Source organism: Myotis davidii, unplaced genomic scaffold, assembly GCF_000327345.1.
Source record: "Myotis davidii unplaced genomic scaffold, ASM32734v1 scaffold148, whole genome shotgun sequence".
NCBI lineage: Eukaryota > Metazoa > Chordata > Mammalia > Chiroptera > Vespertilionidae > Myotis > Myotis davidii.
In genome coordinates, this window is record NW_006299479.1 from 861,429 (window position 1) to 879,454 (window position 18,026).

General features: G+C 42.0%; 1 protein-coding gene across 1 annotated transcript in view; it reads left to right on the forward strand.

Annotated features, from left to right (window-relative positions):
• ARHGAP32 (Rho GTPase activating protein 32) overlaps nt 1–18,026 on the forward strand; it is a 104,460-nt gene that overhangs the window by 50,258 nt on the left and 36,176 nt on the right. The window contains 2 exon segments of the mRNA XM_006775092.2: nt 1,522–1,599; nt 17,309–17,390. Coding sequence (XP_006775155.1) covers nt 1,522–1,599; nt 17,309–17,390 — 160 coding nt within the window.

Here is an 18,026-nt window from a genome sequence, read left to right on the forward strand (position 1 = left end):
CTACTCCATGAATATATCTCCACCCCAAGTGTGGATTGAATGCCATTCTGAACCCTTAGCCTGGTTCATCACCGAGTGTCACTTAATTCCATTCACTCGTAACTGTTCTCCCGTTGGGCTCTGTTAGCTTCTTGAAAGCCAGGTCTCGTCCATCAACACGCCTGCTGTCGGTGCAGCGCATGTGATCAAGAGGTACACTGCTCGGGCGCCTGATGAACTGACCTTGGAGGTAAACGCCTTAAGCTGCTGCTCTGGGTTAGCTTGGCCTCATCCACCGACATGTCACTTAATTCCATTCACTTGTAACTGTTCTCCCATTGGGCTCTGTTAGCTTCTTGAAAGCCAGGTCTCGGTCTTGTCTTCTTTATGTTTTCAGTACCTCAGAAATGGTACCCAGTGATACTTCTTTCTTCTCACTGTTTGTTCAAAGACTGAGCTAATGGGTGGGTGAGAAGAGAAATGAACATTTCTTGCTTTCAGATGCAAAAGGAGGGGAAGTAATTTCTTCCTTTAATATTTGGCAGATGAGAGAGAAAAACCAAAATGCTAACAGTATTCAGTTTAAGGAAAGTCAATATAAATTTTTACTGTATAGAATCTGAACTGTTCTCAAACTTAGTTTTTAGGTTCTAGACCCAGAGCAATGTAGATCTTGAAAGATGCCAAGTCTGTTAGCAAACGTGGCTTTGTAAAGGTGACTCTTCCCTGACTTAAAATATTCATTGTGGATACACAAAGAAAAATTCCTAAAGCAACGTGAGACACATTAGCAACATTGCTGTGCAGTATTTTGCTTTGTCACAGAGAGCATCATTTGCTTTGATCAAATATTGTAACTCCCATTAAATACGTTATTAAAAATGATTGCCATTTTATATTAATGACTTTGTAAAAGTTTGTGCAAACAATAGTTTTGTTTTTGTTGTTTGTTTGTTTTTTGTTTTCTTACAGCGAGGGAATAAGCTATTATACCTTCTATGGAAAGAAGTGTAGTTTTCCAAACTAAGAATAACCCAGGAATTGTACACATCTTAGGCCTGTCTTCAATGAATAAGTAAGATAATGCCAAGTGCTCAGCACAGTGCCTGGCACGTGGCAAGCGCTCACTCACTGTGGTATTAACAGAAGCTGCTGTTGCTCTAACTATGAGAATACCTGCCTTATATAAGTGAATTTGGTCACTTTCAGTAACGGCAGTAAGAGAGGATTGTAACAGCTGATGGGGTGATGCCTAAGCCTTCAAAAATCTTACGCCATCAAGCTGGCTTCCTGCAGTCACTGCTCCGGTGATGCCTGATCCCACTCTTTGTGCTGCGTTACTTTTGTAGCCCTCTCCTTAACAGATGGTTAAAATTATTATTAAATTCTTTACAGAAAGAGATAGTATGGTTTTTTCAGAAAAATTAGCCAGAGAGGAAGATAGTGCTTTTACCCTTGCATTCCAGTTCAGGTTAAATTCGAGACCTAACAGTTGGTTTAAAATTTGACTGAATGCATTTCCCTTACGTTTTATTCTCATAGGTGGGCGACATCGTTTCTGTGATCGACATGCCCCCGAAAGTGTTGAGCACGTGGTGGAGAGGCAAGCACGGGTTTCAGGTAGGCAGTGAAGAATTGGGTGTGGAAAAGGCAAAATAACAGTTTTTCTTGATTCTTTGGTAATATTTTGGTTTACAGCGTGTACTGGCAATAGACTCTACCGTCAGAATTCTGCGTGCAGCGGTAGAAAAATGTAGCTGATGCCAGACCTGGGTTTTCTTTTCCAGTTACTGATGTGGTTATTTTCACTGCCTCCTCCTTTCCCAAATGGTGATGGAGCCGAAGTGCGAGGAGAATCCCAGGCCTGGCGATCACTTTGCGAGTATCGGGCCTGTGACTCTACATTGCTTCTAATATTGGTTTTAAATCATGGTTTCCATGAGTCTATGCTAGGTACAGATTTATCTCCCTAACTGTTTTATTTAGAGTCACACAAATTAGTTTATTGCCTAAACAAACTAAGCTTTTAAAAAAGAAATTAGAATAAAATAACTTGTTAAAAATTAGTTTATTGCCAAAACAAATTATTTAAAATAAATATAGGGTTTTTAAGCTTTAAGAATTGATTTGTAATTGATAACGAATGGTGTTTTTTAATATTACAAATGCTGTTTTTTCATCCTGATTGGTCTTGGAAAGGGGAGTCTTACCTGTTTAGATCATGTTGGAATATGCCTGTGATTTGGGTTGTGGAGCGCCCATAAAACCAGGGACAGGTCTTAAATGTCAAAACTTCACTTAAAAAAGGAATCTAGTACTTCAAGGAACGAATCCACTCTTCCTTGCTGTTCCTAAACAGTAGTCCATTTGTAAGTGCATCTTGCTATGGTTTATTGCGGGGGTGTGTGCGTGTGAAGACACATGTTAAAGCATCGGTTATGTGCACAGTATTGTGAGGGTCTTCAAACACGTTTTCTTTAATCTTTGAAAAACTTCATGGCAGTTGTTATCACCCATTTTATGGAGAGGACACAGTTTTGAGAGGATTAATAAGCAGCCAAGATGCCAGATCAGTAAGTAAGTGATGGAGGACCTTTTTCTGCCAAGGGCCATTTGGATATTTATAACATCATTTGCGGGCCATACAAAATTATCAGCTTAAAAATTAGCCTACTACAGTGGTCGGCAAACTGCGGCTCGCGAGCCACATGCGGCTCTTTGGCCCCTTGAGTGTGGCTCTTCTTAAGCCTGAGGAGTACCCTAATTAAGTTAACAACAATGTACCTACCTATATAGTTTAAGTTTAAAAAATTTGGCTCTCAAAAGAAATTTCAGTCGTTGGACTGTTGATATTTGGCTTTGTTGACTAATGAGTTTGCTGACCACTGGCCTACTATATTTGGTCAAGCATTTAATTGACTCACCCCTAATGCCTTGGCAGGGTGAGACCAAATGATTTTGTGGGCCTAATACGGCCCGTGGGCTGGACGTTCCCCACCTCTGGACTAGGGACTCAAATCGGGGCTGCTTAGTCGCATCGCCTGAAGAGCATGAGGGTGATTTCTACACTGACTCTCCTGTTATTAATCTTCTCTACCTCACTTTCCTGCTGTAGAAAAGAAACATCTTTTCTTTGCAGCCAACAGGAATGTTACAAGGATTAAGCAATTGTGGGCTACAAAACATTCAGGTTGCTGGTGGAAACTTCGCTGTTACCAGAGGCTACATTTTTACATGATGACTAGTACCTTGTATCTGGAAAAACTCCTCTTCAGGTTACTTGTGACAGTGTTGACTCTTGTTAGGTAAAATGGTGAGCATATGCTGATCTCCTCTCAGATATTCTGTTGAGAGAGGGAGATCATCGTAATTTACTCCACGTACAGTGTCAGTCCTCACTTCCCATGGTCAATCGGTCCTGGGACTTTAATCGAAACAATATAATAAAGCTTGTTTGACCACAGGCTAATTGATAGAAACAGTTGTGTTCCTACAGCATCTCATCAACGTTATAACGAAATGAAATGACATTGAATGAAGCCATGTTATTCTAGGACCTCTGTATATGATAATTATAGATCAGATCCCTTTACTATCCTGAGTTTTAAGTTTGAAATAACTGGAATAATGGCTTAGTCCACTGGTTTTCATAATAATAATAAAAAAAAAAACACAACAGAGGAACTTCTAATCAAACAGAACTTACATTGAGCCTCACTGTGAGAACATGTAATGGGGGAGCTGCCCTGGTTAGTTTGGTCAGGTACCCTGGGCCTCGTGCCCCATGGAACATGCCTGGTTGACCTCTCTTAGACATCCTGTGACATCCCAGAGGGGCCTCCGTGGAGTGTGTACAGGTAACACTGCTGGAAAACCACTAGTTTACCTGGTAGGTTACTAGTACTCCTTATTTTTTTGTGTGTGGTGGATATATTATATCAAAGGCTGTTTTATAATTTGGACTTTTAAAAGCCAGTTAAGCCCAGCCTATGTGGTTAAGTGGTTGAACATCAACCCATTCACCAAGAGGTAGACAGTTTGATTCCCTGTCAGGGCACGTGCCAGAGTTTCAGGTTGTGGACTTCATCCCCAGTTGGGTCCTTGCAGGAAGCAGTCAATCAATGTTTCTTGCTCATTGGTGTTTCTATCTATATCTCTAAAAATCAATAAAAGCATTGCTGTTTAAAAAGCCAGTTAAAGGTTTCTCTCTATTTCTTCTTCTCATTACAGCAGTCCCTTTAACATTTCTTGCAATTCTGGCTTAGTGGTGATAAACTCCTTTAGCCTTTTCTTTCTTCCTTTTTCTTTTTGGTCTGGAAAGCTCTTTATTTCACCACCTATTTTGAATGATAGCCTTGCTGGATATAGTAATATTGGTTTCAGATCCTTGCTTTTCATTACCTTGAGTACTTCTTGCTATTCTCTTCTGGCCTATAGAGTTTCTGATGAGAAATCAGCTGACAGCCTTATGGGAGCTCCTTTGTAGGAAACAAATTGCTTTTCTCTTGCTGACTTTTAAGATTCTCTCTTTGTCTTTAAATTTTGGCATTTTTATTATGATATGTCTGGGCATGGGCCTGTTTGTGTTCTTCTTGCTTGGGTATTTCTGTGCTTCCTGAACTTGGGTGACTTTTTCCTTCACCGGGTTAGAGGTTTTCTGCCATTATTTCTTCAAACATGCTCGCTATCCCTTCCTCACTTTCTTCCTCTTCTGTCACACCTATTATGAGAATATTGTTACATTTCATGGTGTCCCACAGCTCCCTTAAGCTGTTCTTCTGTTTTTTGAAAGTTTTTTTTTTTCTTTTTGGTTCTTTGGTTGATTTTTTCAACCTTCTCTTCTAATTTACTGATTTGATTCTCAGCTTCCCCTAACCTGCTGTGTATTCCTTCCAATGTGTTCTTAGTGCTGTGTCATTCTTTATTTCTGACTGTTCTGTTTTTCATAGTTACTGTATGTTTTCTTGTGCTGTTGAGCATCTTTACCATCATTATTCTGAACACTATGTCAGATAAACTTCTTATCTCCATTTCATTCATCTCTTCTTCTGGAGAACTATCTTGTTCTTTCATTTGGGGGTTGTTTTTTGGTCTCCCCATTTTGGATGCCTGTTTGGGTTTGTGACTATGTAAATAGGTAGATCTGCTATGCCTCCCAATCTCTAGTGAAAGACAGTTAGCTGTTTCTGACTAATTAGATCTGGTAAAGACTCAAAGCCTCCAGAGATCTGCCTCTGCCTGCAGACTGATTGGATTTAGTCTTCCCTCAGGCAGTCATCCTCAGGTATAGCCAGAGGTTTCCCTATAAGGTGGGTCAACTGTCTTCCTCCCAGGCAAACACCTCCTGGATAGCAAAGATGACCTCTGCAGTGTGAGGGAATGACTCAGCACAGGAAACTGGGGTGCCTACCTTACAAGATCTAAACCTAGAGCCCCAACCCTGGCCTCTGTTCACATATCTCCAGTCACAGCCCAAGGTGTGGCTGCACACGAAATTTTGTCTATTGGCCCTTTGAGAGGGTGACTGCATATCCAGCCATCCATCCCTGACAGACAGTAACCCTGCAGCTTTTGATAGCCAGTTGTTATGTGGCACCTTTCTCAGTTCTGGTGCTCTCTGCTGGGGGGCCCGGCTTGGGCTTAGACCCAGAGTTCTCAGTGGCAACCCCCACAGCTGACATAGTTCTTCAGAACGTCAGTTGCTGTCTGTGGGAGCCTGGCCAGACCTTTTGTGCCTCCTCCCTTCCTACCAGTCTCTGTGCAGTCTCCACTTTCCATCCTTGGTTACCAAGGTTTTCTCCTTCAGTTAATTATTCAGGATAAAAAAGCAAAAAAAAAAAAAAGCCAGTTTATATGCTAAAGGGATTATTAGATAAATTTGTTCTTTACATAAGAACATTTTTTATGTGACTCCTTTTAGAAGGGTGATAATTTGATTTTTAAAATTTATGTAATGTAAATTGTCTGAATTCCTGGTGTTTCATATATTCTGGTGTAGATGGATGATACAGATTCGGAATGTGAATAATCATCATCTTTATTTTTGTGAGATTGTTTTGTTTTGAAGGTTCATCTTCTTGCTAGGACTACCATCACCACATACTGCAGACAGAGTGACTTAAACAGCAGAAGTTTCCTTTCTCAGCCTTCTGGAGGCTGGAGGTCCAAGGTCAGGGTTATTGCCAGGGTCAGTTTCTTCGGAACCCCCTCTGCTTGGCTTTCAGGTGTCCCCTTTTTGCTGTCCTCACATGCATTTTTTCTCTCTGTGTGCACACATACTCAGTGTCTTTGTCCCTGTATCCTAATTTCATTTTAGAAGGACAGCAGGCAGATTAGAATGGACACACCTAAATGACCTCATTTAACTTTAATTGCCTTTTTAAAGGCCCTACCTTCAAATATACTTTGAGATTCTGGGAGCTGGGGCTTCGAAATATGAAGAGGTTTCAACCAGTCATGGATGGCTAGGTGGTGGAGGTCTCCTTTGGGGCTGGTGGGAAGGCCCTCAGGGACTCTCACATAGACTTGATAAGCAGCAGGGCCCTCCCTGAGCCAGGCTGGCCCTCGGCCGAGGGCGGGCAGAGCTTGGGGGCATTGGCCATGACTGCAGACTAGGATGTTACAGAGATTAAGCAACCATAGACTTCAAAGCAGTGGGTGCTCAGTCCCCCTGCTGTCCCAGCACCGAGAAGGCCGACCAGAGCAGCATCTGAGAAGTTGTCCACCTCGAGCTCACAGGCTGGTGTCCGGCCTTTGTTTCATTCATGGCAGAAGGCCTTCCTGGCACTGGGCACTGTGCTCTGATGCGGTACAAAGGGACAGGCCGGCCCTGGTGCTCTTCTTGGGACCTCGCAGAAGAGTGGGAGGCTTAGAGCCCAGAAAGCTCCCTGTCAGGAGGTGGCTTTTGAGTGCTGAGCCTCATGTATGTCTTCTGAGGGCAGGATGTCCACATGCCCCAGGCGGACTGGCCAGACACGGAATAGCCGTGGGACTGGTTGGCCAGCTTGACCGGTTCTGGTCCCGCAGATGGACTCTGTACACTGGGCTCTGTGAGTAGACCAAGGGGGAAGCGCAGAGACAGGAAGCCAGATAGTGCGGGAGGAGACACGGCTCGATTGGCCTTGAGGTGGCCTGGCTGGTGGTCTTCCTGAGGATCGAGACCAGTGAGAGCAGACCACTCCCCAGAGAGTGACGGGAGCTAGGATGTGGCCGCTGCTTCCCAGGTGGAGGCGACTGAGGTGTGCTGCTCTCTCAGCGTGCCCTCGACTCGCAGGTCCCAGGGGTCCCCACCGGCAGGTCTGCTCCACTTGACGTGCTCTGACATTTCACATGGACTCCACTTGGTCTTTTGTCTCGGTCACATGGTTGCTTATTTTCTTTCTGGCTGCTGTCAGGGCATGACCAGGTGTGGCAACTGAAGCTGTGCCGTGGCTGGGTTGTGACTTCGTTTTATTATTATTTTAAAAAATAAATAATAGACCTTAGATTTTAGTACAAATTTACAGAGTAATTGAGTAGATAGTACACAGTTTCATATAATACCTCCTCAGACGCACACAGTTTTTCATATTATTAACATCTTACTTTATAATTCATTGAACAAAATGCCCTGTGCACCGTGTACTTATCCCTCTCTCCTCCTGACCCTGAAAACCACTGATGCATGGTTTTGCCTTTTGTAAAACTGTCTGCATGGTTTTGCCTTTTGTAAAACATCATGTGGTTGGAGTTCTACAGTGTGTCTCTTTTTCAAACGTAGAAAAATGCATTTAAGCTTCCTTCATGTCTTTTTATGGTTTACCAATCTCTTTTTAAAATACGGTTGATTGATTGTCTTAGAGAGAGAAGGGGAGAGAGGGGGAAACATCGATGTGAGAGAGGAACATCAATCAGTTGCCTGCCATACGCTCCTGGACCAGGGATTGTACCCACAGCCTGGGCATGTACCCTGACTGAGAATAGAACCCACAACCTCGATGTGCCCTGATCAGCAATTAAACCCACCACCATTCAGTGTACTGTTATGACACTCCAGCCAACCGAGCCACACTAGCTAGAGCAGTGATGGCAAACCTATGACACGCGTACTCATTTTTTTGGTTGATTTTTCTTTGTTAAATGGCATTTAAATGTATAAAATAAATATCAAAAATATAAGTCTTTGTTTTACTATGGTTGCAAATATCAAAAAATTTCTATATGTGACATGGCACCAGAGTTAAGTTAGGGTTTTTCAAAATGCTGACACGCCGAGCTCAAAAGGTTCGCCATCACTGGTCTAGAAACAAAAGCTAGGGCTTGTTTCTCTCTCTCTCTCTCTCTCTCTCTCTCTCTCTCTCTCTCTCTCTCTCTTTTTATCAGTCTCTAATATTCACTGTTATGGATGTGCCCAGGGTTTATTATTAAAGGACTTCTTGGTTTCTTCCAGTTTGGGGCAATTATGAGGAGTGCTGTTTTAAATGTAAACACCCATGTGCAGGTTTTTGTGTGGATGTAAGTTTTCCGCTCCTTTGGGTGAATACCCAGGAGTGCAGCTGCTGGGTGCTATGCGAAGCCTCTGCTTAGCTCTGTAAGAAACCCAGCTGTCTTTCAGCGGGATTGGACTATCTTGCATCTCTATAGCAATGCTACTGCTCGGCCTTCTCACCAGCATTTGATAGCTGTCCGTGGTTTTGGATTTCAGCCATTCTAATAGCTGGGTAGTGGTATTGCATTGTTGTCCTAATTTGCAAATAAGTCGGTCCAAGGAAAAGCACTTACTAATATACTAAAGGTGCTATCTTGCCATCCTCATTCTTCCATTATCAATACTTCTCTCCGTTCTCCCTTCCCCAGATTCTGAAACTTTAGTGTATTTAAGAATCACTAGGGGAACACGTTAAAATATAAAGCCCCAGGACCTAATCCCCTCAATTCTGCCTCAGTGGCTGTGGGATGGGATTCTGGTCTAGGTGTTCCTCAGTCCAGTCTCCTAGACACGGCGCTGACTCTGTGCTTTGGTAAACTCTGAGTCAGCCTGTGCGTGCTAGAGATTGGCATTTGCCAAATTCTGGTCTGTGTGTTGCTTTAGCCTAAGCCATCATTTAGCAGTGGGAACAGAAGGATTAGTTCATCCCCGTGTTTAAATTATACCATGACTCCGTGTCTTTTCTTAAACTCTGGGAGTAGGAAGTGTTATATTCACTATAGTAATTTGCAATTCTGAAAATCTGTTCTTTATTTTTTTGTCTCTTGAAGGGTATTGAATCTTTTGTTTTCTGAGGTGTTTCATCGGATAATGTACTTTAGCCAAAAAATACACTTTTTTGACTAAATGGCATCAGCTTTTGTGGCTGCCTGTAGACTCCTGTTGGAAACAGGAGGTGAGTGTGGAAAGCCTTCTCTTCGTAGGTTAAAGGCATCACACAGGTATAACGTGCTGATGTCTTGGTTTGTCTGTTTTCTCCGGAAGCCACAAGCATCAGAAGGATCTGAGAACCATGCTACAGCTGGGTATTCCTAATCACAATCTTGGGTGAGGGTGATGAGGGGGTGGGGACAGAATCTGAATTTATCAGGTTCCTCAGATGAAGGACAAAATGTGAGAACCACTGATCTCGCCTCCCCTTGTGTATCTTGTGCCCAGATCAAACAAGAACTCAAACACAGTTTAGCAAATGTTCTCTTCTCCCCCAGAAACTTCCTTACAGCACATTTGGGAGGTTCACCTAGTGCTGTGGTCGGCAAACTGCGGCTTGCGAGCCACACGCGGCTCTTTGGCCCCTTGAGTGTGGCCACGAAGTTTCTTTCGCACTGTACGTGCGTGCCTGCATGTGGTATTTTGTGGAAGAGCCACACTCAAGGGGCCGCAGTTTGCTGACCACTGAGCTAAGCCAACCGTTTGCCAAGCATGGACCTAGTGGATACATTTCCTTGAGAGATGGACAGGATTTCACGCAGCTTGCGTTCCCCTGGTTCTCCACCGGGTGGTCGAGGACCGGCTGCTTATTTTATTTCTCAGTTACCACAGGCTGTTCTGTAAGCGCTTTTGTGCACGCATCTCAGAGAAGCAATTCTTGGACAATAAACATGTCCTTACCGCAGCAGTTTAATGTGGTTCCAAATAACTTATTTTCAGAAAAGTATTCTTTAGGCGAAATGGAGATATTCGGAAACCTTGTCCATTTGTAGGAGTTTAACGGGAGAAGGCCGTTTGCCTGGTTATTTATAGGAAGCCCATCATCTGTTTGTACAGAATCCAAAGCTGCACTTTTCATTACTCAGAATTAAATGGAGCAGAGTATTTCCTTTCCAGCTCATTGACGGGGATTCGTGCACTGTAATTTTTCATCTGTAATGTTATATAATTTCAAGGGAAGAAGAAGTATGTAACACTACAAGTAGAAGTGACTTGTAACACTTTCCGGGCGGTTCTCAGGTGAGCTGTTCTAAGTGTTTTCGCCTTTAGTTCTCACAACTCTGAGAGAGGTACCTTTATTATCTCTGCTTTACTGATGAGGCAACTGAAGCAGACAAGGTTAAACAACTCGCCAGTGCTACTCTGCTGTTTAGTGCCAGAGCTGAGAAACCTAGGGATTCTGGGCAAAGAACAGGTCATAGAAGTAAGTTGATGAACCCGTTGTGGCTTCTACTTGTCTACTTGTGTGAGTCACGGGTTTCTGTAGTGAAGCAGAAGATAGTGGATCATCTGGGCCTAAACTGTCATTTAAAAATTATAGAATTCCAGAGATAAAGGAATTTAGGTACAGTCTTCTGACTCAGGAAGACAGTAGGTAGTGGTGTAGCCAGGACCAGAACACAAGGTTGGTGAGTTCTAATTTTGTATTTTTCCCTCCTTGGATCACAAAAACATGTATATTTTCTTCTATATTTCTTGTTGCTGGTTTTGTTTTTCTTAGTGGTGCCATTAGCAGCTGCCATAGCTATAACTTTGTTCCTTGATAGCTTTTTGTTAATTTATAGCATCAGAATGTGTCCTGCCAAATGATGTTTTAACATTCAGTTTCATGAAAACTATTTACTAAATGGCTCAGAGCAATAGTTCTTAACCTCATCAATTTTTATAACCCTTTGTTATGCTAAATATTTTCTAAGCTCCTTCTTTTAGATTCTGAAGTGAGATGTACAAATGATATAAATGTACAAATGAAATAACTACCCACAAACACAGTTTCAAAAAAGTCAGCATAATTTTTCACATATAATACAATGAGGAAAAAAGGAAAGCAATTTATGTATTTAAAATACACAATATATATTTAAAATATAAATACTGGGGACAACTGTGAGAATCTTGTTACAGATTAGCAGCATTAATGTCAGTCAGAAAATATAAACTCCATTTATAATAGCATTAAAATATGAAATATTTAGGGATGTATCTGAAAAAAAAATGAAAGATCTGTTTACTGAAAACTATACAACATTTCTGGGAGAAGTCAAAGAATCTATAATAAATAAAGGAGTAATGTGCTAATTAGACTGGATGACCTTCCGGATGGAGCCAGGGCTTCGAGGGAAACCCAGGTCCCGGGTACCGGAGGGAAGCCGGTGCCAGCAGCCTGGGGGAAGGAAGGCCTACTCTTGCATGAATTTCGTGCATCGGGCCTCTAGTATCCAAATAAATGGAGACATTCGCCCCGTGTATGGGTCGAACATCTTTATATTGCCAAGGTGTCATTTCTCCCTAAATTGATCCCAGTCAAAATCTCAGCAAACTTCTTTTGTAGAAATTGATAAGCAGATGAAACAAGTTGTATAAATACAAAGGACCTAGAATAAAACAACCAAAACAGATCTTAAAGAGAAGAACAAAGTTGGAGAAGTAAACGAACCCTAATTGAAGAGTTACTATTCAGCTACAATATCAAGAGAGTGTTTTCTTCTCTTGCATCAAGTGGCCTCTGTTGGCTTCCTGCAAAAATGGTATTTCATTACTCCTCTTACTTAAACTCTCCTCAGTATTTGGTTAGTCTTTTCCTGACACATCCTCTTGACGGATATAACAGCACACTCTTACAGTTCCTCCTATCTTCTCAGTCTTCTTTCGCGTCGCATCCTCCTCTACTGGACCTGAAAGTTGAGGGTTGGACTGCCTTCTCATTCTACCCGCTTTGTCCTAGACTGTCTTACTCACTCTCTTAGCTTAAAATGCCATCTATACACCCAACTCCCAAATGTATATCCTGATCCCTGACCTTGTTTCTGAGTCTCAAGAATGTATGTTCTATTGCAAGAGTAATGTTTTCAGGAGTGGAAATCAGGGAGCTGGCATTTAAGGCTTAGTAGAAGTATAAATCAGGCAAAGAAACCAGCAGCAGTGTGGTATTTTGGGGGTGTGAGTGGGGGAGTGAGGAGCAGGGGAGGTATAAATAGGACTGTCTTTAAAAAGCCCAGTGCAAGAATGATGAGGCCATAAGCAAATGGAACCAGAAACTGGGAAGTAAGGAATTGAGGGAATTTGCTTCTTCTTGGTCTAATCCTCTTTCTCTCTTAAAAAAATTTTTTTTAGTTACAACAACTCAATGGAGAGGATTAAGAATTCTGACTCAGTGCCCTATCTGGTTTAGCTCAGTGGATAGAGTGTCAACCTGTGGACTGAAGGGTCCTGGGTTTGATTCCAGTCAAGGGCACATGCCCAGGTTGTGGGCTCAATCCCCAGTAGGAGGCAGCCGATCAATGATTCACTCTCATCATTGATGTTTCTATCTCTCTCTCCGTCTTCCTTCCTCTCTGAAGTCAATAAAAATATATTTTAAAAAAATCTGATTTAGTTACAAATCTTAAGAGACAGACTGATTGACTTCTTAACTTGTGGGCTGATCAAGACTGGATGGAGACCCCAAAGAGCAGGGGTTCTCTGAGAAAGTCTGGGGGGTGGGGAGACATAATCGGCATGTCCAGGAGAGAGACTATAAATGTGTCTCTGTTTGAATCTCCTCAGTGATGTTATTCTCCAGCAATAGAGAGGCATGCAGTCTCTATCTGACTCAGTTTTGCTTTGCTGGATTGGTTTGGCAGAAGGTTAAGATTGCCAGGAAATGAAGGGTACTGATTTTATAAAAACTTCAAGTGATCGATCACAGTGTTCATCCTGGGTATAAAAGCAAAGAGATCTGAAGGAAGACAGGCACCGTGGTGGTGGGGAGTACAGGAAGGCAGGGGATGGGAAGTCTCTGAACTTGGACTTCACTCATTATGGAATGTGAACATTAGAGACCTGGCTGGGTAGGAAGCTGTCGTCAGAAAATGAGGAACTTGGAACCTCTGCAGCCAAATCGTTTCCACTGATGAAAATGCCTGCATATCCTTAGAAGCAGTGGTTCTCAACCTTCCTGACACATTAGAATCACCTGAGAATCTTTTAAAATACTGATTTCTGGGCCTCATCCTCTGGAAATTCTGTTTCTTTGTTATGGGGTGAGGCCACAACATTAGTAACAAAGAAACAGTTTCTGGAGGATGAGGTCCAGAAATCAGGATTTTAAATAGATTCCCAGGCGATTCTAATGTGCAACCTAGGTTGAGAACCACTTGGGTGCTCTTGGGCCAACTGGGGTATATGGCCTCCTGGTAACCAGGCTGGAACCATGTTCAAGTTTTCCCAGAAGTCCCTCCCCACACCTGGCAGGGCTCTCCTTACGTAGCGATCCGTTTACCTTCCCACAGCTCCCGAGGCTCCAGGCGTATTTTATTGCAGTAGCTTCGTATCCAGCACTTCCTCTAGGTTGTACCCAAATGGTTTACAGTGCCTTCTTTTTTGTAGCCGGACCTGTGTTCTTTCTAATGTGAGCGCATCCTCGAGGTCGAAGATCAGCAGAATCAGGACATGGCCTGTTCCCTTTAGCTCTCTCCTTGTTCTCCGAGCGCCGATTCCTGTCAAGTTTCTCGGAGCCTGTTTCCAGGGCAGGCGCAGGACCTAGAAATAGAATAGATTAGTGGTGAGGTCCTCGAGGTCGAAGATCAGCATAACCAGGACATGGCCTGTTCCCTTTAGTTCTCTCCTTGTTCTCCGAGCGCGATTCCTGTCAAGTTTCTCGGAGCCCGTTTCCAGGGCAGGTGCAGGACCTAGAAATAGAATAGATTAGTGGTGAGCTGGAGCCAGCGGTGTGATTGTTAGGAATTTTGTAGGACAGTTATTAAACATAGCCATTATTAAACATTAAAGCACATACATTTACAGGTAAACGAATTATTATTAAACACAAAGGGAGTAAATACGAAAGACATGCTAGCTACTTGACCTTGTGCACGTGCACTATATGGTCAAAATACTGCACTCCGGGCTGGCCTACATCCCTTCTCAACGCCGCATTTAGTTATTAGGCTGGCAGCTCCAAACCAGCCAACTCATGTTGTTTAATCTCTACATACTTCTGATTTTTTTCAGCTTCCTTCCTATAGTTGATTTCTAGATTCATACCATTTTGATCACATTGGATGCTTGTTACGATTTTAGTCTTCTTAAATTTATTAGACTTGTCTTCTGTCCCAACATATGATCTGTCCTTGAGAATGTCCCATGTGCACTTGAGAAGAATGTACATTCTGTTGTTTTGGATGGAAATGTCTGATACATCTACTAAGTCCAACTGATCTGTGTCATTTAAGGCCACTGTTTCCATGTGGACTCTGTGTGGGTGATCTATCCATTAACAGTTTCTCCCTTTAGGTCTATTAATAATTGCTTTATATATTTTCATGCTCCAAAGTTGCATATATATATATGTGGTTGTTGTTGTGTTTTGTTAATCCTCACCCAAGCATATTTTTCCATTGATTTTTAAAAAATATTTTTTATTGATTTCAGAAAGGAAGGGAGAGGGAGAGAGAGATAGAAACATGAGTGATGAGAGAGAATCATTGATTGGCTGTGTCTGTATGCCCCACACTGGGGATCAAGCTCACAACCCAGGCATATGCCCTGAATGGGAATCAACTGTGACCTTCTGGTTCACAGGCTGATGCTCAGCCACTGAGCCACGCCAACTGGGCTCCATTGATTTTTAGAGAGAGTGGAAGGGAGGGGGAGAGACAGAGAGAAAGAGAGAGAGAGAACCCTTTGGTCTGTGGGCTGACAGTATAACCACTGAGCCAAATTGGCTAGGGCAGGTGCTTATATATTAATAAATGTTATATCTTCTTGATAGATTGTCCCCTTTATCATTGTAACGTGTCCATATTTGTCTTTTACCTTTTTTTGTCATGAAATCTACTTTGATATAAAAATGACTGCATCTCTTTACTCTGATGCCATTTGCTTGGAGCACCATCTTCCACCCACTGACATTGAGCTTAGTTTGCTTTTGTAGCTGAGAAGGTTCTCCTGAAGGCAGCGTGCAGTTGGTCCTGTTTTGTTTTGTTTTTTGTTATTTTTTTTTTAATCCATTCTGCTACTCTATGTCTTTTGATTGGTGGTTTTCCTTTGTAGGTTACTGTCTTTTTCCCCTTGGCTGCCTTGAATTTAGAAACTAGGCTAGCTGCTTTCACACAATTATCTAATATTATCCCCATTTTTACAAATGTAGAAACTGAGACAGAGGATAAGAAATTTGCTCCAGATCACAGCGCCTTAGCAAATGCGCGAGCTAAGTTTAGAGCCTGGTCTTTTCTCCATAGCAGATTGCCGAAATGTTTACAAATGGAAATGAATTAGACTTTTATGGAAATATTTGATAGTGAGGACACTTAATACACACATGCAAAAGGTGGTATTATGTGCCTAAGGGAGGAGCTGGAGCCCTCTAGGTCTTCTCGCATCCAACACACTGGGAGAATAGTGGATAACAGTTGGGGTGGGGGATGGGGGAGGGACAGGGATTTACTGTGTGTAGTTCCCTTACACTGTCCCTTTAATTCTTATCACAGCCTTTATGAACTCGGTGCTATTATTATGTTTAGATGAATAAACTGAAGCAGAGAGGCTTTGTTACAAACCTGATGGAGTAAGTGTCAGTCGGAGAGCTGACCCCAGGTGCTGTTACTCTCGAGGCTGTGCTGTTAACTGTTTATATCACATGCCCTCTCGTAATGACTGATTTGTGTAAGAGAGAACGGGAAGGATTTGTCACACTGATTCGTATCTCACGTCGATTCTTACCTGGCTCTAACCAGGCTTGTAAGAATTCCTGCTTGTTTAGTTAAATAGGAAGCTCAATAAAATGTCATATAGAATAAAACACATACTTAATCCCAAATTCAGATCTTTCAGACAAAACTGATAATTGTTAATAACCCCCTTTTAGCTCATGATAACTGGTTACATCCTTATAATTTTAAGAACAACCATAAAATATTGATCCAGAAATTGGAATGATAATGCAGCCAATGAGTGCGTGAGAATAATCCTACACAGATGGGAAGGCTGCAGCTCAGAGCGCTAGGATGAGTCATGGTCTTGGGAGACCGTCGCATGCTTCCCCAGAGTCTGTCAGCAGAGGGATGTGCAAAGTGATGTGATTTTCATGTTTTAGCCTTAACATCTGCTACATGGCAGCTCGATTATAGTCCTCTCGAGGGAAACATCTATAAACATGGGTAAAGATTGCCTTTTCACTCATGTCTCCAGGCTGCTTCGCTCTGTAGTCGTTCTGTTGGCTGCACTGTACAGTCTCTCTGGGTGACTTGGTGTCAGCATTTTCCCAGGATTTGAGCTTCTTAGGATTTGACCTCTGCCATGAGTAATTCTACCAGGTCAAAGTGATGTGTTTCTCAAAGCCAGATTCTGTCACCCCTGTGGAGATTGGCTCTTTCCTCTCTCTTCCTTTCTCACTTATCCACACACCACTAGTTCTTCAAGGGCAGTTAAGAACCAGGATTTTAAATGAGCAGTTGTTTAACCAATTTATTTTAGTTTTGTCATTTTTTTTTCATGAAACATGTGGAAGAATGAAAAAATTTGGAAGGTGGCTTAGTGTAGGTTTCCATAAAATCATAGGGAAGATAATAAAGAGAAAAATTCATAGTAGAGATAGTAACACAACTAGATTGAAATGTCAGCAGAGTAAATTATTGAGAGGTAAAAATGATAACTACTACATGCATAGGTTAGTATCAGACTCAGTATTTTAATTGGTGTAAAAAAGTGTGGAAAATTAAAAGCTAGAACTTAAAAAGCAGACTTAGCTATTTGGACAATTAAAACACATAGCTGTATACTCATAGCAACAGATTGTTTCATTGTTTGTGTGATTGGTATCATCTGTGATTTAGTCTTGGAATAATAGGGTCAGCTGGGAGGGACTGTGGAGTTATTACGGGAATTGAATTGGCGTTGTTCACACACTGCTCTGCTCTCTGGTTTAGAATATCTCTTTGCTGCTTTTCTCAGGTGGGACTCTTCCCTGGACACTGTGTGGAGTTAATCAATCAGAAAGTCCCCCAGTCAGTGACCAACTCAGTGCCAAAACCAGGTGAGTACACTCATCAGCGTGGTATTTTGCCAACTACCTAAACCAGGGGTGGGCAAACTTTTTGACTCGAGGGCCACAATGGGTTCTTAAACTGGACCGGAGGCCGGAACAAAAGCATGGATGGAGTGTTTGTGTGAACTAATATAAATTCAAAGTAAACATCATTACATAAAAGGGTACGGTCTTTTTTTAGTTTTATTCATTTCAAACGGGCTGTAGTTTGCCCATGGCTGGCTTAAACATACAGACTTCCTTTTCTAGTCAAGCACGTAGCTTGTTTTGCAATACTTTGTCTTTCTCGACATAATATGCATTCTTAATTTAGTTTGCCCATGGCTGGCTTAAACATACAGAATTCCTCTTCTAGTTAAGCACGTAGCTTGTTTTGCAATACTGTCTTTCTCGACATAATATGCATTCTTAATTTTATGTGGCTTTGATTTTAAGTGATTTTTTAAAATTTATTTCTCTATTGGTCATTTTACCAACGTTTATGTGCATTCAAAATTTTAGACAACTTTAAAGAACTCTTTGCTCCACTAAGCTTTGTCATTATTTGTTTTTACAATTATGTATTAGGAATATAGCTTCTTAATGAATAAAATGATAAAAGAAAATCCTTTCAAAGAACTGACA